The sequence below is a fragment of the Plecotus auritus genome, assembly GCF_963455305.1.
Source record: "Plecotus auritus genome assembly, chromosome: 6".
Lineage (NCBI taxonomy): Eukaryota > Metazoa > Chordata > Mammalia > Chiroptera > Vespertilionidae > Plecotus > Plecotus auritus.
Window position 1 is genome coordinate 176,900,683 of NC_137773.1, and position 25,791 is coordinate 176,926,473.

The window sequence follows — 25,791 nt, forward strand, 5'->3', positions numbered from 1 at the left end:
TCTGTTTTTGTCACCTGTGTCTTTGGCTCGGGAGAGCTCAATAAATACGTGTTGGGTGAGTGAATAATGTAACCCACAAACAGAAACGCACACACGGGGGTGCAGGGGCACGCACCTCAGGCCTCGCTGATTGGCTGTCACTCTGGGACCATCAGGTGTGGCCTCTACAGCGGAGTGGAAGCTGTGCACGGCCAGGGGCCCTGGGCCAGGAAGCGGGGTTGGGGGTGGGGGGAGGGCTGAGACCCAGGGCCGGTGCCCTCACCACGCTGTGGGCCCCAGCAGGGCCCGGGAAGCAACACACTTTAAAGCTCCCAGCACGTGGCTGGCTGGCTGCCGTGCGGGCCAGCGGGGAGGGAGGTCTCTGAGGCAGGGCTGGGAGCAGGACCTGGGCCGGAGAAACGGCTCCTCGCCGCACGCCCCGCAGCCCCCGCCCTGGGCCCTGACAGGGCCTGTCCACGCTGCTGCAATTAGGAAACAAGCTCAGGGAGCCGGGGTGAGGTCTCAGATTCGGCAGCCGCAGCCGTACTGGGTCCACCCACCTGGTGCTCACGGACGCAGGTGGCGAGCTGCCGGAGGGCCTCCCCGTGCTCCATCCGGGTCCAGATACGCAGGAGAGGTGGGAGGCTCGGCGGGGCCATGTCCCGGAGCGAGAACCTTCCAGGGTAGAGGGAGTAGACCCTCATTCTGTGGGCTCTGCCCCTCCCCAGACCCAGGAGCCCGCCAGGCCCAGAGCGGCTGCAGCCTGTAAGAATACACCTGCCCGCCCGGAGGCCTGGCTGATCAGCCAATGACCGGGAAGACCTGTTGGGAAGCTTCGACCCTCTGCCCTGTCCAGCCCCCCAAGCCCACTCCTCTTGCCCCCCCTCTACCCCCAGAGAGTATTGCAAGGATCTGAATGCCTCCGACAACAACACCGAGTTCCTGAAAAACTTCATCGAGCTCATGGAGAAAGTGACTCCAGATTCCAAGCAGTGTGAGTGCCGATGGGGCGGCCCGGGAGCCGGAACCGGCAGGTGTGGAATATGCAGGCCCCAGCCAAGGGCAGGGCGGGCCAGGGCATGGGGAAGGCTCCCATTGGAGCCTTAAGAGGCGGGGGTCCGTGGGCGGGGAGCCATGAAAAGCTGCCCCCCCACCCCTGCCCTCCCATTTCAGGCAACAACTTCCTTCTGCACAACCTGATCTTGGACACGGGCATCACACAGCAGCTGGTGGAGCGCGTGTGGCGGGACCAGGATCTCAACACGTAGGCACCGCCCGGCCGTGGGGGCGGGAGGCCGGGATGGGCCATGGGAAGGCAGCTTGTGCCCTCACCTCCCTGCCGCCCCCAGGTACAGTCTTCTGGCCGTGTTTGCTGCCACTGACGGTGGCATCACCCGAGTGTTCCCCAACAAGTAAGTGGCCTAGCCCACTACCCGACACCCTGCCCTTGCCTGGGACCCCGCCTCTGTCCTGCTGCCCAGAGGCCTCAGCACCTATGAGACCGCTGTCCCCCATAAGCCACCCTTCCACCAACCTCTGGTTTCTTGGGTGACCAGGGCAGCTGAAGATTGGACAGAGAACCCGGAGCCCTTCAATGCCAGTTTCTACCGCCGCAGCCTGGATAACCGCGGATACGTCTTCAGGCCCCCACACCAGGAGGGTGCGTGTCCCCCCGGGTGCACAGCAGCAGGGAGCTGAGCCCCCCCCCCCCCCCCCGTGTGCTCCTCCAGGGTGGGACTCTCCTTTCTGAGGCCCCTCCCAAACACGAGCAGGCTGAGATGGGCGATGGGCTGATGAGAAGAGAGGGCGGGGCTATGCTGAACACTGCCCTGGGTGCTGGGTGCTTAGGTTGGGTGCTGGGTGCTTAGTGCTTACCTTAGCCGCCACTCCTGACTGCCTCGCCCAGCCCTGCTAAGGCCTCTGGAGCTGGAGAACGACACGGTGGGCATCCTGGTCAGCACCGCTGTGGAGTTCAGTCTGGGCGGACGCACCCTGAGACCAGCAGGTCAGTGCCCACGGCGGGAGCAGGGAGGGGCCCACGGTGGGCAGGGGGCTGCCTGGGCAGGCAGGCAGGCAGGCACTGATGGCCCTTGCTCTCCCCCCAGTGGTGGGTGTTAAGCTGGATCTAGAGGCCTGGGCTGAGAAGTTCAAGGTGCTAGCCAGCAACCGTACCCACCAGGACCAGCCTCAGAAGGTACTTGGGCAGGGGTGGGGGCCGTAAGCCCAGCAGCACCCATTCTGGAGCCCCGGGAACTTCTACCAGTCCTCCCACTCAGTGTCTCCGGAGCCTGTGGGGGGCAGGGGCTGGTGCAGATGCCTGGGGACCCCAGGGGTGGAGGGTGCTGGGAGGGGGAGACTGGTGGACACCTTACAGTCCTTGCTCTCTGCCCAGCAGTGTGGCCCCAGCACCCACTGTGAGATGGACTGCGAGGTTAACAATGAGGTGGGTGTGCCCTGGACTTCTTATTCCCACCCCCAACGCCTAGGCCCTCCCCGCCCTGATCTCACAGCTTTACCAGAACGGCGAGGGGCGGGGGGAGTGGTGCCCCTCCGCGCAACCAGCAGACAGCCAGGGACTGGGGAGGAAGGTCTGGGCCAAGCCCCTCTCTGTCATCCTCCTCCTCCCCGCTCTCAGGACCTGCTCTGTGTCCTCATTGATGACGGGGGATTCCTGGTGCTGTCGAACCAGAACCACCAGTGGGACCAGGTGAGAGTCAGGAAGAGGATAGAAGGAGGGGTCCGGGTCTGAGCCTGGGGCGGGCGGGGGGGGGGGGGGCGTGCTGCCAGCCCTGTGACTGGTTCCCTCCCCGCGACCCCAGGTGGGCAGGTTCTTCAGTGAGGTGGACGCCAACCTGATGCTAGCGCTCTACAACAACTCCTTCTACACCCGCAAGGAGTCCTTCGACTACCAGGCCGCCTGTGCCCCACAGCCCCCGGGCAACCTGGGTGCTGCTCCCCGGGGCGTCTTTGTGGTGAGCCCCAGCAATGCCTGGCCTGGAGCGGGAGGGTGGGGGGCTGGGAGGCCTGCCGAAAGATGCCCCTCCCTCTGAGAGCGAGCAGGGGTGACAGGGGTCCGGGCAGCAGTGGCAGCGTGCCTCTCTCTGCAGCCCACCATCGCAGACTTCCTGAACCTGGCCTGGTGGACCTCGGCGGCGGCCTGGTGAGTCCTCCAGGGCCGAGGGTCAGGGAGGGCTCCAGGGAAGGGGGCGGGGCCCTGGCTGCGCTGACCACGCCCCCTCGGTGATCCGGCCCTCAGGTCCTTGTTCCAGCAGCTTCTCTACGGCCTCATCTACCACAGCTGGTTCCAAGCAGGTAGGACGGGCTCTGGAGTCCCCTCCTCCAAGCCCCTCTCCCCGAGGGAGGGCGGGTTCAGGACCCAGCGCAGCGGAGAGCAGTTGGGGCCCCAAAGGGCGCGGGGGTGGAGGCTGTGCTGTGGCTGAGGCTCCCGCCGCGCAGATCCCGCCGAGGCCGAGGGCAGCCCCGAGGCGCGCGAGAGCAGCTGCGTCGTGAAGCAGACGCAGTACTACTTCGGGCCGGTGAACGCCTCCTACAACGCCATCATCGACTGTGGCAACTGCTCCAGGTGCTGGGGGCGGCCGGGAGGGGCGGGGCCTGATTTTGGGGCGGGGCCCGATTGGGGGCGGGGCCCGATTGGGGACGTGGCCGGTGGGCGGGGTCGGACGGAAGGGCGTGTCTTTGTTGGGGGCGTGGTCGGCGGGCGGGGCGGGGCCGGCCTCTACGCCCCGCCTTTCTGTGCTGCCTCCAGGCTGTTCCACGCGCAGAGACTGAGCAACACCAACCTGCTCTTCGTGGTGGCGGAGAAGCCGCTGTGCAGCCAGTGTGAGGCCGGCCGGCTGCTGCAGAAGGAGACGCACTGTATCCTGTCCCCGCCGCGCCCCCCCACCCCGTCCCCGCTCCCCTCGCGCCCCGCACCCCCCCCCCCACGCCGCCTTGGCCGCCTCCTTGACTCCCCACCCATGCCCAGCGGACGGCCCGGAGCAGTGCGAGCTGGTGCAGAGACCGCGGTACCGGAGAGGCCCGCACATCTGCTTCGACTACAACGCGACAGTGAGTAGGGGATGGTGGACTGGACGCTCGCTCTCCTCCCCGGGACTGCGCGGCCCCGCGCCCTCCGCTGCCCCGGCTGCCGGGCTGACCGGCTTCCCGTCCCTTCTGCAGGAAGATACCTCAGATTGCGGCCGCGGAGCCTCCTTCCCGCCGTCGCTGGGCGTCCTGGTCTCCCTGCAGCTGCTGCTCCTCCTGGGCCTGCCTCCCGGGCCGCAGGCTCATCAAGTCCACGCCCACACCTCGCGCCGCCTCTGAGCAGCCTCCCCACCACGCGGCTCCCCCCAGGCCTCCCGCATTCCCCGCTCCCCCCTCCACCTTAGATCCTCACCCCCTATCTCACTGAGGGACTGAACGCACCAGGCCCCTAGAGGCTTAGCCTTGGCGGGGGGCAGGGGTGCCCACAGGAGGGCGCTGCAGGTCTTTGGCGCCCAGGCACATCTGCTGCGAACTGTCCGTGTCTCCGACCCCCATTCCCGCTGGACTTACCCGCCCCAGGGTTGGGACAGGGAGGCCACGGGACTGGTGCAGACCAGGCCCCACTGCCCACCCTGCCCCACGGAACTGCTCCGTCCTGGCCCTGCTATCCGGCCTGGGACCAAATCTGCGTTCCCTGGGGACAGCGGCCCTGTGCATCCCCGCTTAAGGCCTGGCAGGAGAGGTCCTGGGCCAGCCCCCCTCCCTGCCCTGCTCCTCTCAGGCCTACATCCGCTCCTCCCTCCACCCAACCCGGCAGGTGTCAAGCAGTGACGTAAAACTGGCTCAGACACACACACACACACACACACTCCTGGAGCCCTGAGGGCAGGAACTGAACTCACAGTAGACACATCCCGGAGGACACACACACAGACATGCACACGGGGTGGGGTGGGTGGGGCTCACGAAGCCTTACACAGGGGCAGGGTTGGCGGGAGGGCGGGCATGCGCACACCCCTTCTCCTGCTCACTGCCCGCCTCTAACCTGACCTGCAGCCCAGCTGATCCTCCATCTAAAGCTGAATGTCAAACAGTGCCAAATGCTGGGGCAGGGGGGCAAAGACCCCTCTGTCCCACCCGAGCCGCCAGTGTCCCCTAATTGCCCTCACCCCCCCAGGTGCTCATGTAACCATTTGTCACTAGTGTCAGGCCCCTGTGGGACCACATGCCACTGCCTGCACCCCTGGCAGAGGAACCCTCACCACACAGCGCCCTTTGCCTTAGCAGGGTGACGTAATTGCTCCTGGCTGGGCCACCCCACCCCCCAATCTGGCCCTTACACACTCAGGCCTCTGCCCACTTCCTCTCTCCTTCCCGTTCACACACACACTCCCTACCCCCAGGAGGCCAAACTGTTCCTCCCTGCTGAACACACACTTGCACACGCATACACACATATACACACACTCTGTGCACACAGAGAGGCTGGGCCTGAGCACACTTCTTCACACCATTCATTCTGGTCATTTCCTCCGAAGGCAGCCCAGCCTGGGGGCTGGTGGGGGACTGAGGGCAGGGGGTGTGGCCGTGGGGCTCAGATGGACTGGGAGGAGGGGGGAGGGGATGCATTAATTAATGGCTCCGTTAATTAATGTCATGTTGCTTGTTGCTTTCTCAGTGTGTGTGTATGGTCCATGCCCGCTCCTGGTGCCAGGGGGGTGTCCACGCTGCACACCCAGCCTAGATGCCAGCCGTGTCTTACGGGGGCGTGTGTGTCACTGTAGTGTAGTCAGGTGCTCAATGGAGAACATAAAAATAAAAAAGAATCAAACATATACAGAAAAATAAATATATATTTTAAGTTTAAAAAACAGAAAAACAGACACAAAACAATTCCCATCAGGTAGTTGTCCAACCCCCAGCTGGGTCTGATCCTTCTCATTGTCCACCTGACCTGGCTGCCCCCTCACCTCGGGCTTGGGGGATCTGGGGGGCCATTTCCTCTTCTCTGCCCTTTTTTTTTTTTCGGTTCTATTTTGTACAGACAAGTCGGAAAAACAACAGCGACAAAAAAGTCAAGAAACTTTGTAAAATATTGTGTGTGTGATTCCTTGTAAAATATTTTCAAATGGTTTATTACAGAAGATCAGTTATTAAATAATGTTCATATTTTCACTTCAAATGGTTCCCATCCACTGTGTCTGCCCCGGGGTGAGAATGCATAGCTTGAAGAACCAAGTCGCCTTGACCTCAGAGCCCCACTGAGCACTCAGCTAGGAGGGAAGGCCATGGCCATCCAGTCCCAGGGGGGTGTAGGGCACCAGGCATCCTGGGTGCCAGATACTTGAATCCTTTGCCTTGCATAATCCCAAAAGCATCTGAGAAAAGCTGTTTGGGAAAAAAGAAAAAAAAAAAAGCTCAAGGAGATGCGATGTGGGTTTAGGAAGCATCAGTGCCGATGCTCTGAGGAGGGTCCAGTCCACCAATGACCGCTGCTCTTCCCAGCCCAGGGGAAGCTCAAGGACTGGGGTCGCCATGGCCACGGCTGCTCACCCTGGAACCCAACCCTCTAGTTCATTTTAATCCCAACTCTTAATACACCCTGGTCTGTGTGGCCTTTGAGTTCTTTTCAAGGGAAAAGACGTATAACCACCAGAGCAGAGGTTTCCTGGTGCTGTTGATGTTGACAATACACGGCACTCACCGGTGGCTTCTGGCTGACTCCTCACCACAACCTTGGAGTTGGGTACTAGTTTATCCCCATACTGCAGATGAGCGAACTGAGACTTAGGAGAGATTCCTTCTTTCCAGAAGGACAAGAAATCAGCAAAACTTTCAGAGAGGAACTGGTCTGTGTCTGGGGGTCCTTAGATGCTAAATAAATGGAGGAGGGCATTCCAAGCCTTAACGAAGACATCTTTCCTCCATCCTCTGCAGGAGCTGGCCCCCGAGCAACACCTACCTGGCAACCTCTGGGGCAGCCCCCATCCCGTGCCACGCAACAGCCCCAGAGGTCCTGGAGTAGGGCTGCCGGATAAAATATAGAACATTTTTTATATTTGGCTCAGTGGATAGAGCGTCGGCCTGCAGACTGAAGGGACCCGGGTTCAATTCTAGTCAAGGGCACATGCCCAGGTTGCGGGCTTGATCCCCAGTAGGGGGCGTGCAACCTGGGCATGGTTCTCTTTCATCATCAATGTTTCTATCTCTCATTCTCCCTTCCTCTCTGAAATCAATAAAAATATACATATTAAAAATATATATATTAAAAATATAGAGAACATTCAATCAAATTTGAATTTCAGATAAATATTTTTAGTACATCAATATTGCATGGGACATAACTATACTATAAAAATGGAGACATCCTGCCCTGGCTGGTTTGGCTCAGTGGATGGAGGCCTTCAGACTGAAGGATCCCAGGTTCGATTCCAGTCGGGGGCGCATGCCCGGGTTGTGGGCCTGATCCCCAATGGGGGCATGCAGGAGGCAGCCAGTCAATCGATGGTTCTCTCTCATCATTGATGTTTCTCTCTCTCTCTCTCTCTCTCTCTCTTCCTCTCCTTTCTCTCTGAAATCAATAAAAGTATTTTAATGGAGACATGCTTTATAGTAAAAAAAAAATATTCATTGTTTATTTGAGATTCAAATTTGATTGGGCACCTTGTATTTTGATTTGTCAAATCTGGTAACCTTACCCTGGGGTGACATCCGGTGAGAACCCGAACCCCAGACAAAGATAAAGGGTGTCAACACCCTTTGTAATCTGGAAGGCTATGCACATGTTGGCAGTAATACTGAAATCAGTGGCTGACAGGAAGGGGTTCTGCACTTTATAAATGTACTTTGTCAGGTAATTATTTAATCATATGCACATTTTTTAAAAGTAACTCAAGATACAAAAAAATCAGCTTGCACAGAACACAACCTGCCAGAGCCACCATTGCACTGAAGTGGGGACCCAGGGCCAGCCTTGTCCAAGTTGGTGGGGAGACTTCTCTTCCTCTGGACCAGCAAGCAGAAGTGTATGGGGGCAGGAAACCTGAGTTTGAGTCGAGGCCCCACCTGACTTGTAACAAGGGCAGCCTGGGCAGCACAAGCAGGGCAAGAATTCCAACCTGAGTCAGGCCCCATGCACCCCAAACCTGAGTCAGGCTTATTCCAGACCGTGGGAGTCCCAGTTCCCGCACACTACTAGTAGGTACACCAGGGCCACCCAACATTCTCACCCACACACCTACCCACGAAGACACACCCATTCAGATGTACATGCCAAGGAGCCACTCTTCCCGGGGGACTCGGCAAGTGTGTGGCATGCAGCTGTGGTGCCGCCGGTACCCGCCGCTTTCCCAGGTTTAGCGATGCTTCTTCACCCACTCCCACCTCCCGAGGACTGGTGGAAAACGGTCCTGAAAACTACAATTCCCAAGCAACACCTCTTCTCACCACCGACTTGCCCGGCCAGCGCGCACAGCCTCCTGGGACTTGTAGTTCTACCCAGAACCCTGACTTCCGCTCGTCCCCAGCTTCGGCGGAGGACTCGGTGTCCCAGCATGGCGCGGACCCGGAAGACCTATGCAGAGAGGGCGTCCCGCCGCCTCCCGGGGCGCGCAGGCGCAGCACCCCTGTTTGTCGGCGCCTGAGAAGGGAGGAGGTACGGTCGAAGGCTAGAGCCAGGCCGATCCGGAGCTGAACCTGACTTGACTCGGGCCCAGAAGTAGGCTCCAGTCCCGCGCGGACCGGACCGTAGGACCTCGGAGTGGATGGAGCAGGCCCAGCCCTGAAACCAACGGCAGCCCACTGGGCCTGGCTCGGGGCCCACAGGGCGGGCAGGCAGGCGGGCCGAAGCCGCCCAGGGCTTCCCCTCAGGTCCCGGGCGAGGGGCCTAGGCCCCGCCCCGCGACCAGGCCCGGCCCGGCCCTTTGGAACCGGAGTCCACCCGACCAGAAGTGGAGTCTTCACCGGGGCGGGGCCATAGGCCAGTGACTAGGCCGGGCCCGGGCCTCCCGTCGGGGCCCGAGTGGGACGAGGCCCCGGGGAGGCCCCTAGCCCACTAGACCCTCTCCTCAGGCCGACGCCCGCCGAGAAGATGCAGCGCGCCCTACCCGGCGCCCGCCAGCACTTGGGGGCCATCCTGGCCAGCGCCAGCGTGGTGGTGAAGGCCCTGTGCGCGGCGGTGCTGTTCCTCTACCTGCTGTCCTTCGCCGTGGACACGGGCTGCCTGGCGGTCACCCCAGGTTACCTCTTTCCGCCCAACTTCTGGATCTGGACCCTGGCCACCCACGGGCTGATGGAACAGCACGTGTGGGATGTGGCCATCAGCCTGGCCACGGTGGTGGCGGCTGGACGTTTGCTGGAGCCCCTCTGGGGGGCCTTGGAGCTGCTCATCTTCTTCGCGGTGGTGAACGTGTCCGTGGGGCTGCTGGGGGCCTTCGCCTACCTCCTCACCTACATGGCTTCCTTCAACCTGGTGTACCTTTTCACCATCCGCATCCACGGGGCCCTGGGCTTCCTGGGCGGTGTGCTGGTGGCCCTGAAGCAAACCATGGGGGACTGTGTGGTCCTGCGAGTGCCCCAGGTGCGCATCAGCGTGGTGCCCATGCTGCTGCTGGCGCTGCTGCTGCTCCTGCGGCTGGCCACGCTGCTCCAGAGCCCGGCGCTGGCCTCCTATGGCTTCGGGGTGCTCTCCAGTTGGGTGTACCTTCGCTTCTACCAGCGCCATAGCCGCGGCCGAGGGGACATGGCTGACCACTTTGCTTTCGCCACCTTCTTCCCGGAGATCCTGCAGCCTGTGGTGGGGCTGTTGGCGAACTTGGTGCACAGCCTCCTGGTGAAGGTAAAGATTTGCCAGAAGACAGTGAAGCGCTACGACGTGGGGGCTCCATCCTCCATCACCATCAGCCTCCCAGGCACAGACCCTCAGGATGCGGAGCGCAGAAGGTACTGTGGCATCTTCTGAAACCTCGTGGAGCTGGGGGAGTATTTATCAAGTCACATCCCGTCTGTCTGTCGGGGTGCCAAGGGTCAGGTGTCGGGGCGGATTCAGAAAGAGGTCGAATCCGGTCCGTGGCCTTGGGGAACTCAGCACGTAGGTGGCTGGGCTCCCGTGGGCGCCTTCCAGCATCAGGGGATGTGGCTCTTCTCCCCGCAGAGGCTACCTAATGCGTCTCAAGAAACGTCCAGTCTCCTTGGAGCTGGGGGAGGGCCAGTGGAGGGCCAGGGACACATCACACTGGCCTCGTCTCAGACTCTGGGAATCCTAGACACGGGTTCTGTGGAAGCCAGAAAGAGCCTCTGGTCGGTCTGAGAGGGGGAGGGGCACAGGCGACCTGGGAGCCTTCGGAGGCACTCGGGGCCACCCCCGTTTCAGTTGCTGACCATGGCCTGTTCCTGGGCCTTCATTGAGATACTTGCTTCTCTGCCACCTGTTGCAGGGGAGCTTGAGGTGTTACTAGATTTCCCCGCCTCCTGCCGGGAGGCCTGTTACCAAACCCAGGGCCTGGCCACGTGACCCGGGCCTGGCGACTGCCTTTTCATTATCTGTAAACCAAGCCGTCTGCACCCTCAGGCCCAGGCGAGTTCCTCTGCACCTTGGCCCGGGCAGGACCGATCTTTTAAATCCGGCTCTTTCTCTCCCCGGTCTGTGGCCTCAGCAGAGTGGTCACCGCTCCGTCGCCAACATTGTTCTTGGGCATTTTTGAGGCAGTTACTGGAGAAGTGAAATGTGAGCGGGCTCTGTTCCTACTTTTCTGCATCTGTCAAAGGCTCCTGCTGCTGCCCGCCTGTGGAGTGGCTTCTTGGCAGCTCTGACTGCAGCTGAAGAGCTGGCCCTGTGCTTGCTCTCCGCTGGGCTGTGGCGTTGAGGAGGGGATCCGTCCCTTTCTTGAAAGTTTCCAGCCGGGCAGTGCCACAGATCACCGTGGTCCCCGGGGGCGGTGCTGCCGGTGGAACTGGGGGCCCTGCTCGGCCGTCAGTCGTGTCTCTGGCTGAGGACCCCTAAAGACCGAGGTCTGTCTCAGCCTTCCCGGTGGAGGAGCTGCAGCCAGCAGGGCTGGGCCTGGTAGGAACGGGGCTGTGCTCAGAGCTCTTCAGGTGGGGCCAGGCCTCGGGGGCGGCCCCTCTGCCAGTGAGAGGTCTTGCTTGGATTGCTAGGGTTGGCTGGACATGGAAGACACCTCTGCTCAGGCCCAAGAAAATGGACAGTGGAGGCAGGTTGGGGGCAGGGGTAGCAGGAGGCAGGTTCTTGGCACAGCCTGTGGTTGTGAGCTTGCTTGGGGTGGGGGTTACTCCTCCATCCACGCTGACACCGGGCCGCATGCCACTCCCAGATGCAAAGGGCTGCAGGGTTTCCTGTCTCTGACCCTCGTGAGGAAGTGACCAGCAAGCCACCACCTCAGGGCCTTGGCGGGCCTTGCACAGAACTGACAAGTCGGCCTCCAGAATGGGAGCTGGGGCGCCACAGGGGAGGACTGCCCTGTCTGTGCCAGCTTGCCATGTGCCAGCCGAGGGCAGAGTGGAGGTGTGCGGGGCTTTCTGTGGCCTTGGCCTCTCTGCCATGCTCCCTGCCTGGTGGAGGTGTGGGTTCTCTGCTGGAACTCGGAAGGCTGTACCGACTGTCCCCACACTGGTGGCACGGAGAGGCTGCGCATCAGGCCCACAGGGGCCACGGGCGGAAGGGTTACTGGAGCATTCCGCCTCCTGTGGGCGGGGCTTCTAGTGCCTTTCCTCCTGAGCGGGTCTCTGAGAACCTGCCAGTAGAACCGTGGGCTCTGGCCTGGGCCCTCCCCACGGGGGCTGTTCCTCCTTCCTCTCGTCCTGCCGAGGACGCGGTGCGTTCCTACCTCAACACAGGTCCTGGCGGCTCTGGGCCTTCTTCCGGAAGAGCATTAGAATCCCTTAGGAGGGTGGGCTCACCCACGTTGGCCCACTTTCCAGAGCAGATGCTTGAGTCCCAGCCTTCCCCAAAGGCCCTTGCCAAGAGGCTCAGAACACCCCTAAAAAGGAGCGGGGGGAGAAGTACTTACCCTCTGCAGTGATGCCAGTGCCCAGGCAGAAACTGGTATGTCCAGGGACTTGCCCTTCTCCCCGTCTGTCTCGGGGCACCAGCTCTGCCACCCTTGGACACCGCCTCAGAGCCACTCCTGGGGCGGGCCTGCTGGGCAGCCTGGCAGCCACCCACCCAGTTGGCCTTCTCAGGCTGGGGGTGCCTCAGCTCGGGGGAAGGCTCCCCAGTCTTTAGAGCCTCGTTCTGATGGCCGAGTGGCCCCGATCCAGGCCCCGGGGAGCGTGGGCTGCGTGGGGAAGGGAAACACCTAAGATGCTTCTGAGAGGAGTCGAGTGGCGGGGGGTCAGCCTTCTGGGCAAGAGGAGGCACGAGCCAAGTCCAAACCCAGAGTGACCGTCCTCTTTCCTCTGACCCCAGGCAACTGGCCCTGAAGGCCCTCAACGAACGACTGAAGAGAGTGGAGGACCAGTCCGTCTGGCCGAGCATGGACGACGACGAAGAGGAGGCTGGGGCCAAGGTGGACAGCCCTCTGCCCGCAGACAAGGTCCCCACCCTGCCAGGGAAGGGGGCTGCCCCGGAGTCCAGCCTGATCACCTTTGAGGCAGCTCCCCCGAAGCTGTAACTCCAGACCTCCTTGAGTGTAGCACCTCCTCTCCCCCCCCCGACACCTCCTCAGCACTGAGGAGGGGGAGACGGTCTGCTGGGGGTCTGCACAGCCTTCTGCTATCTCTCGCCAACACTACCCAGGACTCTTGCTGCCTGGTTACAACTCCAGACAACCACTATGTCAGGACCAGCCCGCCGAGGCTGTGAGGTAAGACTGCACCTCGGCAGGTCGCCCCAAGCAAGTGGCAGTAGGGACACTGGTGCCGCAGCTTCCGGGCCAACCCTCACACCTGATCCTGGTGGCCGAGAGCCCTGAGCCAAGGCAAGGATTTGCCAAAACGTCCTGGGGGCCCAGCCAGTGTAGGAGCCAGCACAGGGCTGCTCACCCCTGCCCCCTCCCCCCCGAGGACTGTATTCACCTCGAGATTCCCGGTTCCCTCTGCTGTGGCCGCGGCTGGTCTAGCCCAGAGCGGCCGCGGCTCCCAGGCGTTTTCTACAGAGCACTGGGCGGGCGGCGGGCCCAGCGCGCAGTGTCAATAAAGCAGTTCTTTGAGGTGTGGCTCCTGGGCTGTCAGACCACCTCGTGCAGCCCCGCATCGTGGTCAACGGCGAAGTTAGGGACTTCACTCCAGGCCCAAGGGCTCGGTCCCCATGGCGACTCCAGCCGGAGAAGAGGCCCATTGCCCCACGCTCCCTTCCCGACCACCTGCCACTGTCCGCTCACCCCTCACTCCTTTTCTTCCTCCCTCCTAGCCCCGCGAGGGAGGCCCTGCAGGGGGATCTGAGGACAGAGGGCTTCTCTCATCAGGAGTTCTTACCCAGGGCTCACCTCCGAGGCCGGTGCCCAGTGCTTGACACCTGCGGAGCCAGCCAGCCCCAGCTCCCATCTTGTCATTGCCCAGATCTAACAGCGGAGTGGGCCGCTGGGAGGCTGAAAGGACACGCGGTACATTCACAGCCACAGCCCTAGGGCATTCTAGGGCCTTGGGTAATCTGGGCTGCTCGGCAGCCAGATCCTGGGGCTGTTGTGCTGGGGAGCGCGTCAGCTCCACAGTGAGCAGCCAGGAACAGGATCCCGTGACGCCCAGCGCCCCCTTTTCATCCTGATGGTGTTAGTGAGAACTATCCCCAACTCTGGGCTATTCTCCCCATCCAGTCTTTCCAGTCTTTTAATTTTTTTTTAATGTATTTTATTGATTTTTTACAGAGAGGAAGGGAGAGGGATAGAGAGTTAGAAACATCGATGAGAGAGAAACATCGATCAGCTGCCTCCTGCACACTCCCTTACTGGGTATGTGACCGCAACCAAGGTACATGCCCTTGACCGGAATCGAACCCAGGACCCTTGAGTCAGCAGGCCAACGCTCTAGCCACTGAGCCAAACCGGTCAGGGCCAGTCTTTTAATTTTTATTTTTATTTTTTTGTCCTGTAATTTCTGGACATACCAATACAAGTATGAGCTGAGTTGCTGGGGAGGCAATCTTGCAACCCCGGTTTCATCCAGACACACGATCCATGAGCTCCTCTGGGATGGTAGAGAGAGGGGGGAGGAGGAGGCCCTAGTGTGAGGAGCAAGCACAAATGCCACACACAGGACTCGTGCCCCAGGGCCTGAGGTGTCCCTGTGACCTAGTCAGTCGAGAGTCCAGCATGTCCCAGCGCCAGCTCCTACGTGAGGGGCAAGTCCAGGCTTCGAGACTGCGAAGAGCTCACGGCTGAATCCTCTTGCGGTACAGGTAGGCATTGCTCACCTGGTTCATGATGACCAAGCTGGTGATGACAGGGCACAGCACAGCCAGGTACCAGACTCCACCAGTGACTGTAGCCGTGAACCAGAGTGAGCACATGCCCAGCAAGAGGCTGGCACTGCCCAGAAGGTAGCCCACTAGCCCCGAAGTGGCATGGTACAGCTTGAGCTTGGACAGGGGCCATCGGGGCAGCAGCTTGGGGTAGAGGAGCCCCACCCCGCCCGAGCACTGCAGCCCCGCCCACAGCACAGCGAGCAGCCCTGCCCGCCCATGCCAGGTGGCCAGGTGGGCCTTGCCAAGCTGCTCCTTGTGGAGGATGACCAGGCCCAAGCCCAGCAGCGCGCACAGCAGGGCCAGCAGCTGTAGAACCCAGTGGCAGCGGGCCCGGCCTTTCCGCGAGAGGGAGCGCAGCAGCGAGCTCTCAGGAGAGAACACCAGCAGGGCCTCGGTCATCAGGAAGGAGAACTGGGGAGACAGCATGGGAAACGGGGTGAGGGCGCTGCCCGGCAGAAGGGAAGAAAGAGGGAGGCGACCTAAGCTGCCAGTCAGCCTGGGCCCATTCCCCTCCGTTCTCTCCCCTCCGACAAGAGAACCGTGGGAGGGGCAGGAACGGAGAACTCATCTGGGCCAGAACCTCTGCCCGAGGAACCGCGACAGGTGCCCTCCATAGTCCTCCTCAGGTGCTGTTCTGGAATGACATCTCTTACCCAGCAAACAAGGTTTGAGACGTGGCACTTATAAATGATTCACAGCTTTGTTTCCCTGACACAGGACTGGATACAATTTCTTGGCAGAGCTGGCCAAGCAGGTGCAGTGTGTCAGGGAAAACGGGGTGCCTCACTGTAAGCTAAGGTAAAAAGGGACAGAAGTAACCCCAAGTGCATTTTCTCAGCTTCCTGTCGAGGTGGGTGCCGCCTCATTTTGTGCTCAGACAAGCCCTACCCATTTCCCCTGGGTCCTCAATACTCTGGTTCAAGTCTGGTATGTATGTGCCACGGGCAAACTCCAACATTCCACATGTTATCCCTCCAGATAGTAAGTGACCATAAGGAGGCCACCCACCACTCCGTATGCTCCCTCCCACCCCTACGAGCTGGCCAGGACACTACTTACAGCCAGAGACATGAGCACGGGGTGCCAGGAGAACAGACCTGGAATAGAAGACGAGACCGTGTGAGGCGGAGGAGGGAGAACGCAGCTGCAACAATAACGGCAGGCTGAGGGAATGAGCAGTCCGTCACCCCAGGGAGTGCTGCCAAAATGGGAGCCCCCTCGCTGCAACAAACTGGCCCCATGCCTATCCTCTTCCTGGCCCCTCCCGGAGCAGAGGCCATGCTTTGCCACTCCTCTGGCAGTCCGCCCTCATGCCCCCTGCACTTTGCAAGAGACAGCCAAGTGGAGCACCAAGGCAAGGAAAGAGAGCCAGGTACTTGGGGGCCTGGCCAAGCTGGCAGAGCCCCCACACTCATCTACTCCACCCACTTATCCCTCCAGCATCGCATGTCCCTCAGCCACCCATGCCGCTCCCAGGAGTCAGGCCCGAGATTTTCTATTGCCCCTGCTCCCCAGGACAAGTGGCACTTTCCTCCCCGGAAGTTAATTATAAATTACACTTACTGGAGCCAGGCCTGGCAAGCACAGCCACAAAGATGGTAAAGCCCAGGGCCACCAGATGGGCAGCAGCCCCAGAGGCAGTGCGTAGAGCTCGGTAGATGTGCGACTCGGTCTCCACAGAAAGAGCCATGGTCCACCAGGCCGGTGCCTGTAGCCTGAAAGCATAGGAGCGTAAGCAAGGGCCGCGGATGGTCCACTCCTCTCATTGGAGCAAGTGCTGCAGGGCAGGGATGCCACTCTCTCCCCAGAAGTTAAGGTAGAAAGACAGGCACCAGCAACAGTCAAGGACCCGCGGCCTGTCAGCATGTACCTGCATCTGAACTGGCACTGATCACTGGCCCACCTTCCAGGTAGGATGCGCAAAGCCGTGTGATAGACTACAAATCCCAGAGTGCACCACGCCGTCACCAGGCGGGAGCGCCAGCTAATAGGGCATGAAGCACTACGGGAATTGTAGTTCCCAGCTGCGACCAAATTGCAGCCTGAATCCCTTCCCGCGCAGCTTCCTCACGTGCCGCAAGCATGCTGCCCCTCCACGCTAGGAATTCGCCTGCCTCACCCGCAGCGCCGATCGGACGCGGTGGTTTTCTCCTGAGAAAGCGGGATACTCTGGATCCTGCCGCGCGAGCCGCCGCCCCGTAGCGGAGCCGCTTCACTTCCGGGTGTGATGACTACCCACCGGGACTTCCTGGACCAACCTCCTCCGTAGCCACGCCTCTGAGTTGCTCTGCGCATGCGCTGTTGAGCAGCTGTCTTGAAGGGTGCGAGTGCGCAGGCGTGCTTGACCCAGTGGCCCAGGCCTCGGAGCTGGTGTTCCCGAGGACTGGTCCCGTTAGCGCCATGGGCAGCGGCTGCCGCATCGAATGCATATTTTTCAGCGAGTTCCATCCCACGCTGGGACCCAAGATCACCTATCAGGTGCCATCGGGCTCGCGGGCTTGGTGGGGAAATAGGGGCCCTCTCCAGAGCTCAGTCCCCTGTCTGGAAGCGGCGGATGCCTGTCCCCGCGCTGCACGCAGGCCCGCTACTCCTTCATTCGCCCAGAATCGTGAATCCAGAGGGTGCCCAGACCCAGGTCCCAGGCTCCCGGCGTGAGGGAGCAGACAAACCACATAGGCAGTGATTGTGGGAAATCAGGCTGTGGAGATGCCAGGTCCCACGAGGTGGGGGTGGGTGTTTCATTAGTTTCCCTGCATAGGGATGTAGGTGAGTGAGGAGAGTGGGCCAGATAGAGGGAACAGCATGTGCAAAAGCCAGGAGGCAAGTGAGAACATAGCGTGTGCTTGTAAACAAAGGAGCAGTAGGCCTGGGTGGATGGGAGAGGAGAAACGCTGAAGAGGGCTTAGGTCTTGGGGGATTTCCCGTTTACTCTGCCTAGTACCAAGGTCCACTATTGAGTCCTTTGCCGCGTCCCTTCCCAGGTTCCTGAGGACTTCATCTCCCGGGAGCTGTTTGACACGGTCCAGGTGTACATCATCACCAAGCCAGAGCTGCAGAACAAGCTCATCACTGTGTGAGGCCCTAGCGGGGGGGGGGGGGGGGGGGGGGGGTCCCGGGAGGGGTGGACAGGCTTGGGGGTGGAAGGAGCCTGACTCTGGCCCCACCCGCCGCCCTTTCTAGCACAGCCATGGAGAAGAAACTGATTGGCTGCCCTGTGTGCATCGAGCACAAGAAATACAGCCGCAATGCCCTGCTCTTCAACCTGGGCTTCGTGTGTGACGCCCAGGCCAAGACCTGTGCCCTTGAGCCCATCGTCAAAAAGCTGGCTGGCTACCTGACCACGCTGGAGGTCTGCAACACGATGGGCTTGGGTGGATGGGCAGGCAGAGGTGGGGAAGGTATTCACATGTCTCCGAAGCCCTCCAGACCTAGGAGCCTGCCAGGGCAGGATGCCCGGGGGGTGCCCACCATGCTGTCCGTGCTCCATCCAGCTGGAGAGCAGCTTCGTGTCATCGGAGGAGAGCAAGCAGAAGCTGGTGCCCATCATGACCATTTTGCTGGAGGAGCTCAATGCCTCAGGCCGGTGTACCCTGCCCATCGGTATGGCCCAGCCGCTGCAAGGACAGCGGAGGGGGAGAGGAGGGGTGGGAAAGTGACAGGGGAAGGCGATCCCAGCCAAGGACAATACTCACGAACAAATTCGTGGCCAGGAAATAGCCATGAGCTGAGTTGATGATGTGCAGGGTCCAGTGCATGGATAGGACGGGATGGCGCTGGGGAGGCCAGCAACGCGCTCCAGCTGTTCCATGGGCCTGCTCCTTCCCCTCTCTGGACCTCAGTCTCTGGCTTTATAAAAGGGGAAGATTGGCCCCAGCCAGAGCCCCCCGCCTGCCTAAGGGTTGCTGGACGGACTGAAGGGTAATGGAGGGCCTCTTGGAAGAGAGGGCGCTGAGGATATGGGTGGGACCCCCTGCAGATGAGTCCAACACCATCCACTTGAAGGTGATTGAGCAGCGGCCGGACCCTCCTGTGGTTCAGGAGTATGATGTGCCTGTCTTCACCAAGGACAAGGAGGAGTTCTTCAACTCCCAGTGGGACCTCACCACACAGCAGGTGTGCCAGCCCTCCCTGGGTGTCATCAGCGGAGGCTGGCCTCATCCTTGGCCTCACCCCACCCCTACTGACTGCCCTGCCCCGCCCAGATCCTGCCCTACATCGATGGCTTCCGCCACGTCCAGAAGATCTCGGCCGAGGCTGATGTGGAGCTCAATCTGGTGCGCATCGCCGTCCAGAACCTGCTGTGAGTGGGGCGGTCACACCCAGGGGAGCGCTGCCAGCGGGGCCTGGGGCTGGGGCTGGAGCTGGGGCGTGGCCCTCCGAAGCTGAGCACAGCTCTTCTCCCAGGTACTACGGCGTTGTGACCCTGGCATCCATCCTCCAGGTAAGGGAGTCTGGGTCTGGTTATGCGGAGAGTGGATCATGTGGCTGGGCCACACTGGGGCCGTCAGACTTCCAAGTCCCTTGCTCAGGCTCCTGTGCCTCCTGCCACCTCCCCTCCAGTACTCCAACGTGTACTGCCCCACGCCCAAGGTCCAGGACCTGGTGGATGACAAGTCCCTGCAAGAGGAGTGTCTGTCCTATGTGACCAAACAAGGTAATGGTGGGCTTTGGGGAGGCCATCTCGGGGAGGGCAGGGCCACCTGGAGAGCTGACCCTGGGCCCCCACAGGGCACAAGAGGGCCAGTCTCCGGGATGTGTTCCAGCTGTACTGCAGCCTGAGCCCTGGCACTACCGTGAGAGACCTCATTGGCCGCCACCCCCAGCAGCTGCAGCGCGTTGACGAACGGTCAGAAGGGGATCCCTTGGGGTGTGAGGGGTCTGCCTGCAGGCAGACACACCCTCTGTGTCTCTTGGGAGCCCTGGGTTAGAGAGGAAGCAAGAGATTCCCAGTGAGCAGAATCATGAGGCCCTGCTAGTCCAGGCAGGCTTCCTGGAGGTGAGGGCTTTGGAAGACAGTCTGCTCACGGAAACAGCATTGGCGGGGAGACTGCAGGAAAAGGTTGGCCTGGTGGAAGAAGGCCTGGCCAGGCATCACCCCTCTCCCTCGACCCGCACCCCAGGAAGCTGATCCAGTTCGGGCTTATGAAGAACCTCATCCGGAGACTGCAGAAGTACCCAGTGCGGGTGTCTCGGGAGGAGCGCAGCCACCCTGCCCGCCTTTACACAGGCTGCCATAGCTACGACGAGATCTGCTGCAAGACAGGTGGGGGCGGGCAGGGTGCTGGGGGGGGGAGGTCAGGCAGGAGGCCAAGCCCATGGTGCTGACCTCCCCTCCGCCACCCAGGCATGAGCTACCAGGAGCTGGATGAACGGCTGGAAAATGACCCCAACATCATCATCTGCTGGAAGTGAGGCTGGAGGGGGCTGGACACAGCTGCAGCTACTCTCTCCTGGCAGGCCCTGCCTGGTGCCTGAGGGCTAGACCCGCAGCCTCGACTCTCCTGTCTCAATGTTGACCCCCACGTCTGTAAATAAAATCCATTTCACCCTACCTCTACTGGGCACCACCTCTGAGCCCGCCCCCAGGGAACCCACAGTGAGAGAAAGAGCCATGATCCTGGCGCCCTGGAGCGCCACCTGGTGGGCAGAGCCGACAATGGCCAAGTAACTGTGCCCCCTATTTAAAAACTAAAACACTCAGGAAGTTGTGATGAAGAGAGTGAGTTGGGCGGGGCTGGCGTGGCCCAGTGGATGGAGCGTCAGCCTGTGGACTGAAGGGTCCCGGGTTCCATTAGGGTCAAGGGCACATGCCCATTTCGGGCTCGATCCCCCATGCAGGAGGCAGGGATCCATGCTTCTGTCTCATCATTGATGTTTCTGTCTCTCCCTTCCTCTCTGAAGTCAATTTTAAAAAGAAAAGAAAAGAAAGAGTGAGTTGGGATGAGCGGGGGCTGCTCTGGATTATTTGGGCCAGGAAGGCCCTGATGGGTGACTTAACAGCCCGTAGGGAGGAAGATGGTCCAGGCAGAGGGACCAGCTGCAGAAACCCTGAAGCCAGAACCACCTGGGGACGGATGGGGAGGCCCATGCAGCCGGAACCTGGGAGGCAGGGGGAGCGGGACGAGAAACAGTTCCGGAGAAGGAGAGGGAGCAGGGCCTGATGCCGCGAGCTGCTTTGGGCATAGCCTTCTGAGGGCCAGAGGCAGCCACGGAGGCGCCTCCAGGAACGGCTGGTGCGCACCTTGAAAAGGCCGGTGGAAAGGCGCCGCAGCAGGGACCCCGCGAGGCGATGGCAGGCTGGAGAAAGATGGGGCACAGCGGAGGGCCCTGCGCAGAAAGCCAGGAGTCCAGCCAAGCGGTGGAGCCGGGTGTGAGCTGGGGGGCAGCTGCGCGAGCCCGGGCCGGGGCGGGCCCACTCGGCATCGGGACGCGGAGGGGCCCAGGTCACAGCGTCAGGCGCTCCGGAGGCCCGTGCTCCGCAGCCGGTCGTGGGGGAGAAAGCTCCGGAAGGCCGAATAGGGTTCTTTTTTTTCTTTTCTTTAAATTTCTTTATTGACTAAGGTATCACATATTTGTCCTCATCCTCCCATTCCCATCTCAAACCCCTCCCCACGCATGCCCCCACCCCTCCGTGGTCCCTGGCCTCTGGTTAGGCTTATATGCATGCACACAAGTCCTTTGGTTGATCTCTCCCCTTACCCCCACCCTCCCCTGCCTTCCCTCTCCGAATAGGGTTCTGCCCGCCTCCCAGCAGGGGCGGCGGGCAGGGGGTGGGGACCTGCCCCGGTCCCGGAGGCGGGGCCCAGGCCACACTGCGCAGACTCAAGCTAGCCGTTTCCATGGCGACGAGGTCCGCGCACCTCAACTGCTCCACAACTGTCGAGTCCCAGACTCCGGCCCTAACCGCACCTCAGAGCCCCGCACCTCAGCGCCGGCTGCTGCCCGGGGTCAGCGGAACCCCGCCTTTTCTGGCCCCGACATGGGCGACCTGGAGCTGCTGCTGCCGGGGGAGGCTGATGTGGTGGTGCGGGGACTTCGCAACTTCCCGCTGCTCGAGATGGGCTCCGGAGGGTGAGGCAGCTGATCCACGGTCAGGCGGAGTCATGGGGTCAGAGCCCTTGAGTGGAGGGAGTTCCGACATTGGAGGGAGGGGTTGCCCAGTGTGGAGGGGCGCCCAGGGGTACAGGGTCTTGAGCCCTCTCTGACCCCCCAGGATCAGGTTAGCTTCAGTGGACTCAGCCCCCACCCCACTCCTACTGCACACATGTGCACCCAAACACGCACACCCCACTCCTACTGCACACATGTGCACCCTAACACACACACCCCACTCCTACTGCACACACATGTGCACCCTAACACACACACACACCACTCCTACTGCACACATGTGCACCCAAACACACACACCCCACTCCTACTGCACACATGTGCACCCAAACACACCCCTCTCCTACTGCACACATGTGCACCCTAACACACACACACACCACTCCTACTGCACACATGTGCACCCAAACACACCCCTCTCCTACTGCACACATGTGCACCCTAACACACACACACACCACTCCTACTGCACACATGTGCACCCTAACACACACACCCCACTCCTACTGCACACACATGTGCACCCAAACACACACACACACCCCACTCCTACTGTACACATGTGCACCCAAACACACACACCCCCACTCCTGCACACATGTGCACCCTAACACACACACACACACACACACCCTCTGGGGCAGGTGGAACCAGCAGCATGAGAACCTGGAGAAGCTGAACATGCAGGCCATCCTTGATGCCACGGCCAGCCAGGGGGAGCCCATCCAGGAGCTGCTGGTCACCCACGGGAAGGTATGCTGGGGGCAGGGCCGCGTTTCTGCCTTCCCCGCCCCACCCACCACTCTACCCCTCAGGAGCACGCTGGCGTCTGTTCTTCCCTCCGGCTGGTACCCCTGCCCTCTCCAGGGGAGGAGGAGGAGTGCATTACTCATTTGACGGGCACCCTGCTGGACACGGCCCTGGCATGCCAGGCGGGGTGCAGTGCGGTTGACTAGGGAGAGAGTCCGGGACCCTAGAGCGGCCTCACCTGCAGAGGAAGGGCCCAGGTTCTAAAGGGCTCCTGAGTAGAATTCAGACCGGAGGGGGCCCCTGCCGAAGTGGGGGCGGACTTTGGCATGGAAGGAGGCAGCCTTCCCACCTTGAGAGAGGGAGTGAGAACCCAGGATTGGCTTGGTGGGGACACGGACCAGGAGGATGGCACCGGTAGATGACCTGGGATGTCACGTGACAAAAGGGTTCCTCTGCAAGGAAAGGGTACGGCCCCTCGTGCGCGGGGGGTAGGAATGGGGCACTCCGAAGGGCCCTGGCTGAGCGTGAGGTCAAGGCACACGAGAGGGCAGGGACGAGCGGGAGGGCATGAGCAGGAGGGCCGGCCTAAGAGACCCCTGCATGTGGAAGAGGAACGAACAAAGGCTCGTACACGTACTGGGGAACAAGGCAAGGACCCGTCACAGGACGCATGGGGATGTCCCCACAGAGGTGTCAAGGGCAGCTGGAAATGAAGGTCAAGGTGCAGGAGAGAGGTCAGGAAGGTCCTCGTGGGGCACAGGAGGGTCTAGGGGCCCAGGGCAGTTTGAGGAGAGCTGGGCTGGGCTGAGCCAGGGATGGGAGGGTTGCTAGGCCACTGTAGGCCCACTTCGTCCCTGTCCATGCCCCTCCCCCAAAGGTCCCGACGCTGGTGGGGGAGCTGATTGCTGTGGAGATGTGGAAGCAGAAGGTCTTCCCTGTGCTGTGCAAACTGGAGGACTTCAAGCCCCAGAACACCTTCCCCATCTACATGGTGGTGAGCTGGCCCGTCCGCGCCCGCCCCCGCCCGCCCCCGCCAGCGGGTAGCCCCTCCGCTTGGTCAGCAGCCTGCAGCTGTCCTGTTTATCTGCAGCTGCACCACGAGGCTTCCATCATCAATCTCCTGGAGACCGTGTTCTTCCACAAGGTGAGGCCTGCCCCGCCCACTGGCGACTGCCTCGGGCCAGGGCCGGGTGGCCAGAGGGGCTGTGTCTGGGAGGAGCCATCAGAGAATGCCCCCCCCACCCCCAGGAGGTGTGTGAGTCAGCAGAGGACACCGTATTGGACCTGGTGGACTACTGCCACCGCAAACTGACTCTGTTGGTGGCCCGGAGCGGCCGCGGCGAGCCCCCAGAGGAGGAGGAGGCCGAGTACGTCACTCCCATGAAGGTGGGCTGAGGTTCCTGGGGTTGGAGGGGCCGGACCCCGGCTCCCCAGGCCTAAGCGCCGCGTGCTCCCCAGGAGCTGCAGACGCAGGCCGAGCTGATGGAGTTTGAGATCGCACTGAAGGCGCTCTCCGTGCTCCGCTACGTCACGGACTGCGTGGACAGGTGGGCTGCCCCGCGGCCTCGGGCCTCGCTGAAGGGCGGGAGCCTGGGCCTGTCACCTGTACTCACCTCCCCCCTGCCCTTCCCCCCCCCCCCTCGCCCAGCCTGTCCCTGAGCACCCTGAGCCGCATGCTGAGCACCCACAACCTGCCCTGCCTCCTGGTGGAACTGCTGGAGCACAGCCCCTGGACCCGGAGGGAAGGAGGTACCGTCCTCCTCCACCTGCTGAGGCCCCAGCTCCGGGCTCCCGGGGTGTCCCCCAGGATTGTGGGGTGGGCAGCACGCACACAGGCAGACGAACTGTGCCCCCGGCCCACAGAGGGCATCAGGGTGGCTGAGCCGGAAGTGGGCCTCGACCCAGGCTCTGCAGCAGGCGGGGCCCATGTGTCCACGACCAAGGACTCATTCCCCTCTGGAGCAGTCGGCCCCCCAGCCCCTGCAGCTGCTCCTTCACGGAGCACGCACTGCCCGCACCCAGGCTGCTGCTCCTCTCGCAGGCAAGCTGCAGCAATTTGAGGGGGGCCGTTGGCAGACAGTGGCCCCCTCCGAGCAGCAAAAGATGAGCAAGTTGGACGGGCAGGTGTGGATCGCCCTGTACAACCTGCTGCTGAGCCCTGAGGCCCGGGCCCGCTACTGCCTCACAAGCTTCGCCAAAGGACAGCTGCTCAAGGTGGGGAACCCCTCCCACAGCCCCGCAGCCCCATCATGAGCCTACCCCATCCCTGCTGTTGGTCTTTGCCTACCCACTTCAGCCCCAGTCCTGTTTCCCGACCGTGGGCCTCAGGTGACAGCAATTAGTGGGACATGGGCCCAGGGCACCCTCGCCCAGCCCAGGCCATCCCTGTTCCTGGACCCGCCCGTCAGCGCTGTTTCACATGAACATCCATGACATTCTACCCACACGGGCCTCCCCTGCGCCCCCTGCAGCTTCGGGCCTTCCTCACAGACACTCTGATGGACCAGCTGCCCCACCTGGCAGACCTGCAGGGGTTCCTGGCCCACCTGGCCCTGGCCGAGCCTCAGCCCCCTAAAAAGGACCTGGTGTTTGAGCAGGTAGGCTCTGGGAGCTGCTGCTCAGGACCACCGCCCGCTTCGCCTGCTCCTCCCGGCCACTCCCCGCTTCTCCCCGCAGATCCCAGAAATCTGGGAGCGGCTAGAGCGGGAGAACAAGGGCAAGTGGAAGGCCATGGCCAAGCACCAGCTGCAGCACGTGTTCAGCCCCTCGGAGCAGGACCTCCGGCTGCAGGCGCAGAGGTGAGGCTGCGGGGCGGCAGCGTGGTGGGGACGCAGAGGCATGGAGGTGGGCGGGGTGCTCCTGTGCCCCCCCCCCCCAGGCCAGCCAGGCCTCCTGACCCCTCTCCCCAGGTGGGCTGAGACCTACAGGCTGGATGTGCTGGAGGCAGTGGCTCCAGAGCGGCCCCGCTGTGCCTACTGCAGCGCAGAGGCCTCCAAACGCTGCTCGCGATGCCAAAACGAGTGGTACTGCTGCAGGTGAGGGTACCCTAGGACTCGGCCCTAAGCCCCCCTCCCACGCCCACCACGACTCTGCCTCCTCACGGGCCCACTTGCCTGCAGGGAGTGCCAGGTCAAGCACTGGGAGACGCACCGGAAGGCTTGCGTGCGGGTGGCCCAGGGTGACCGAGCGAAGTGAAGCCGCAGCTGCTGAGCGCCCCCCAGTGCAGGCCACCCCGCCAGAGGGGCGCCTGAGCCTCGGGATTGCAGCCTGGGCTCTGCAAGCGCCCGACCTCCGGGCCGAGGGGAGCAGGCAGCCTCCCCGACTTCCTGCCCCACCCAGCGGGCAGGCTCCGGGCGCTGCCTCGGCGGGGGCAGAGGGCGGCCTGGGCGGGCGAGGGCGAGGGCGAGGGCCGGATGTGGGGACCCTCTTCCTCCCGCTCTGTAAAGCCGCTCTCCAGAAACACGGCTCCGTGTGGCCTTTTGCACTCCTCGTCGCGAGGGGCGGGGCGTTGCTCTGGGGTGAAGGGAGGGCGGGAACTTGGAGAGAGTGCCCTG

At 61.9% G+C, this 25,791-nt stretch overlaps 5 protein-coding genes across 9 annotated transcripts in view; 4 read left to right on the plus strand and 1 right to left on the minus strand.

Moving 5' to 3' along the window:
• The window catches only part of CACNA2D2 (calcium voltage-gated channel auxiliary subunit alpha2delta 2), a 115,447-nt gene extending 109,308 nt beyond the window's left edge, over window positions 1-6,139 (plus strand). Inside the window, exons 24-38 of one of the 3 annotated variants that reach the window (XM_080671721.1) lie at window positions 876-973; window positions 1,153-1,243; window positions 1,329-1,391; window positions 1,536-1,639; window positions 1,886-1,984; window positions 2,085-2,173; window positions 2,372-2,422; window positions 2,615-2,686; window positions 2,799-2,951; window positions 3,087-3,139; window positions 3,236-3,291; window positions 3,436-3,562; window positions 3,746-3,855; window positions 3,965-4,047; window positions 4,159-6,139. In XM_080671721.1, coding sequence (XP_080527847.1) covers window positions 876-973; window positions 1,153-1,243; window positions 1,329-1,391; window positions 1,536-1,639; window positions 1,886-1,984; window positions 2,085-2,173; window positions 2,372-2,422; window positions 2,615-2,686; window positions 2,799-2,951; window positions 3,087-3,139; window positions 3,236-3,291; window positions 3,436-3,562; window positions 3,746-3,855; window positions 3,965-4,047; window positions 4,159-4,302 — 1,393 coding nt within the window. In that variant the 3' untranslated portion in view covers window positions 4,303-6,139. Of the gene's footprint in view, window positions 1-875; window positions 974-1,152; window positions 1,244-1,328; window positions 1,392-1,535; window positions 1,640-1,885; window positions 1,985-2,084; window positions 2,174-2,371; window positions 2,423-2,614; window positions 2,687-2,798; window positions 2,952-3,086; window positions 3,140-3,235; window positions 3,292-3,435; window positions 3,563-3,745; window positions 3,856-3,957; window positions 4,048-4,158 lie in introns of all 3 variants that reach the window. The other 2 variants (XM_080671720.1, XM_080671722.1) reach the window with 2 other exon arrangements.
• A 2,360-nt stretch (window positions 6,140-8,499) lies between these two features.
• On the plus strand, window positions 8,500-13,161 carry TMEM115 (transmembrane protein 115). The gene is made up of 2 exons (XM_080674415.1): window positions 8,500-9,903; window positions 12,386-13,161. The coding sequence occupies exons 1-2, from the start codon at window positions 9,053-9,055 to the stop codon at window positions 12,588-12,590; spliced, it is 1,056 nt and encodes a 351-aa protein (XP_080530541.1). The 5' UTR covers window positions 8,500-9,052; the 3' UTR covers window positions 12,591-13,161.
• Window positions 13,162-13,756: 595 nt separating this feature from the next.
• CYB561D2 (cytochrome b561 family member D2) lies at window positions 13,757-16,825 on the minus strand (the record flags this gene model as incomplete). 2 transcript variants are annotated; one of them, XM_080677044.1, is made up of 4 exons in its annotated part: window positions 13,757-14,788; window positions 15,437-15,474; window positions 15,941-16,092; window positions 16,497-16,825. In XM_080677044.1, the coding sequence occupies 4 exons, from the start codon at window positions 16,823-16,825 to the stop codon at window positions 14,285-14,287; spliced, it is 1,023 nt and encodes a 340-aa protein (XP_080533170.1). In that variant the 3' UTR covers window positions 13,757-14,284. The 2 variants fall into 2 exon arrangements, with proteins under 2 accessions (XP_080533170.1, XP_080533171.1); XM_080677045.1 differs by lacking the exon at window positions 16,497-16,825 and adding an exon at window positions 16,248-16,305 and having other exon boundaries at window positions 13,778-14,788.
• NPRL2 (NPR2 like, GATOR1 complex subunit) lies at window positions 16,709-20,316 on the plus strand. Its single transcript, XM_080677043.1, has 11 exons — window positions 16,709-16,855; window positions 17,359-17,450; window positions 17,558-17,726; window positions 17,869-17,977; window positions 18,354-18,490; window positions 18,580-18,677; window positions 18,782-18,818; window positions 18,938-19,031; window positions 19,106-19,223; window positions 19,498-19,640; window positions 19,722-20,316. The coding sequence occupies exons 1-11, from the start codon at window positions 16,778-16,780 to the stop codon at window positions 19,787-19,789; spliced, it is 1,143 nt and encodes a 380-aa protein (XP_080533169.1). The 5' UTR covers window positions 16,709-16,777; the 3' UTR covers window positions 19,790-20,316.
• Window positions 20,317-21,152: 836 nt separating this feature from the next.
• On the plus strand, window positions 21,153-25,717 carry ZMYND10 (zinc finger MYND-type containing 10). Of its 2 annotated transcripts, XM_080674434.1 has the most exons (12): window positions 21,153-21,448; window positions 22,132-22,240; window positions 23,115-23,231; window positions 23,328-23,381; window positions 23,486-23,623; window positions 23,696-23,784; window positions 23,886-23,986; window positions 24,279-24,451; window positions 24,709-24,834; window positions 24,914-25,035; window positions 25,147-25,272; window positions 25,357-25,717. In XM_080674434.1, exons 1-12 carry the CDS (start codon window positions 21,357-21,359, stop codon window positions 25,430-25,432), a joined length of 1,323 nt encoding a protein of 440 aa, XP_080530560.1. In that variant the 5' UTR covers window positions 21,153-21,356; the 3' UTR covers window positions 25,433-25,717. The 2 variants fall into 2 exon arrangements, with proteins under 2 accessions (XP_080530560.1, XP_080530559.1); XM_080674433.1 differs by lacking the exons at window positions 21,153-21,448; window positions 22,132-22,240 and adding an exon at window positions 22,461-22,702.
• The last annotated feature ends 74 nt before the right edge of the window (window positions 25,718-25,791 follow it).

Coding starts and splice junctions, on each gene's coding strand:
- TMEM115 (XM_080674415.1), top strand. CDS start 9,053: ATGCAGCGCGCCCTACCCGGCGCCCGCCAGCACTTGGGGGCCATCCTG. Junction 9,904..12,385: donor CAGGATGCGGAGCGCAGAAG/GTACTGTGGCAT, acceptor CTCTGACCCCAG/GCAACTGGCCCTGAAGGCCC.
- NPRL2 (XM_080677043.1), top strand. CDS start 16,778: ATGGGCAGCGGCTGCCGCATCGAATGCATATTTTTCAGCGAGTTCCAT. Junction 19,032..19,105: donor GTCCTATGTGACCAAACAAG/GTAATGGTGGGC, acceptor GGGCCCCCACAG/GGCACAAGAGGGCCAGTCTC. Junction 19,641..19,721: donor CGAGATCTGCTGCAAGACAG/GTGGGGGCGGGC, acceptor TCCGCCACCCAG/GCATGAGCTACCAGGAGCTG.
- ZMYND10 (XM_080674434.1), top strand. CDS start 21,357: ATGGGCGACCTGGAGCTGCTGCTGCCGGGGGAGGCTGATGTGGTGGTG. Junction 23,382..23,485: donor AGACCGTGTTCTTCCACAAG/GTGAGGCCTGCC, acceptor CCCCACCCCCAG/GAGGTGTGTGAGTCAGCAGA. Junction 24,452..24,708: donor CCAAAGGACAGCTGCTCAAG/GTGGGGAACCCC, acceptor CGCCCCCTGCAG/CTTCGGGCCTTCCTCACAGA.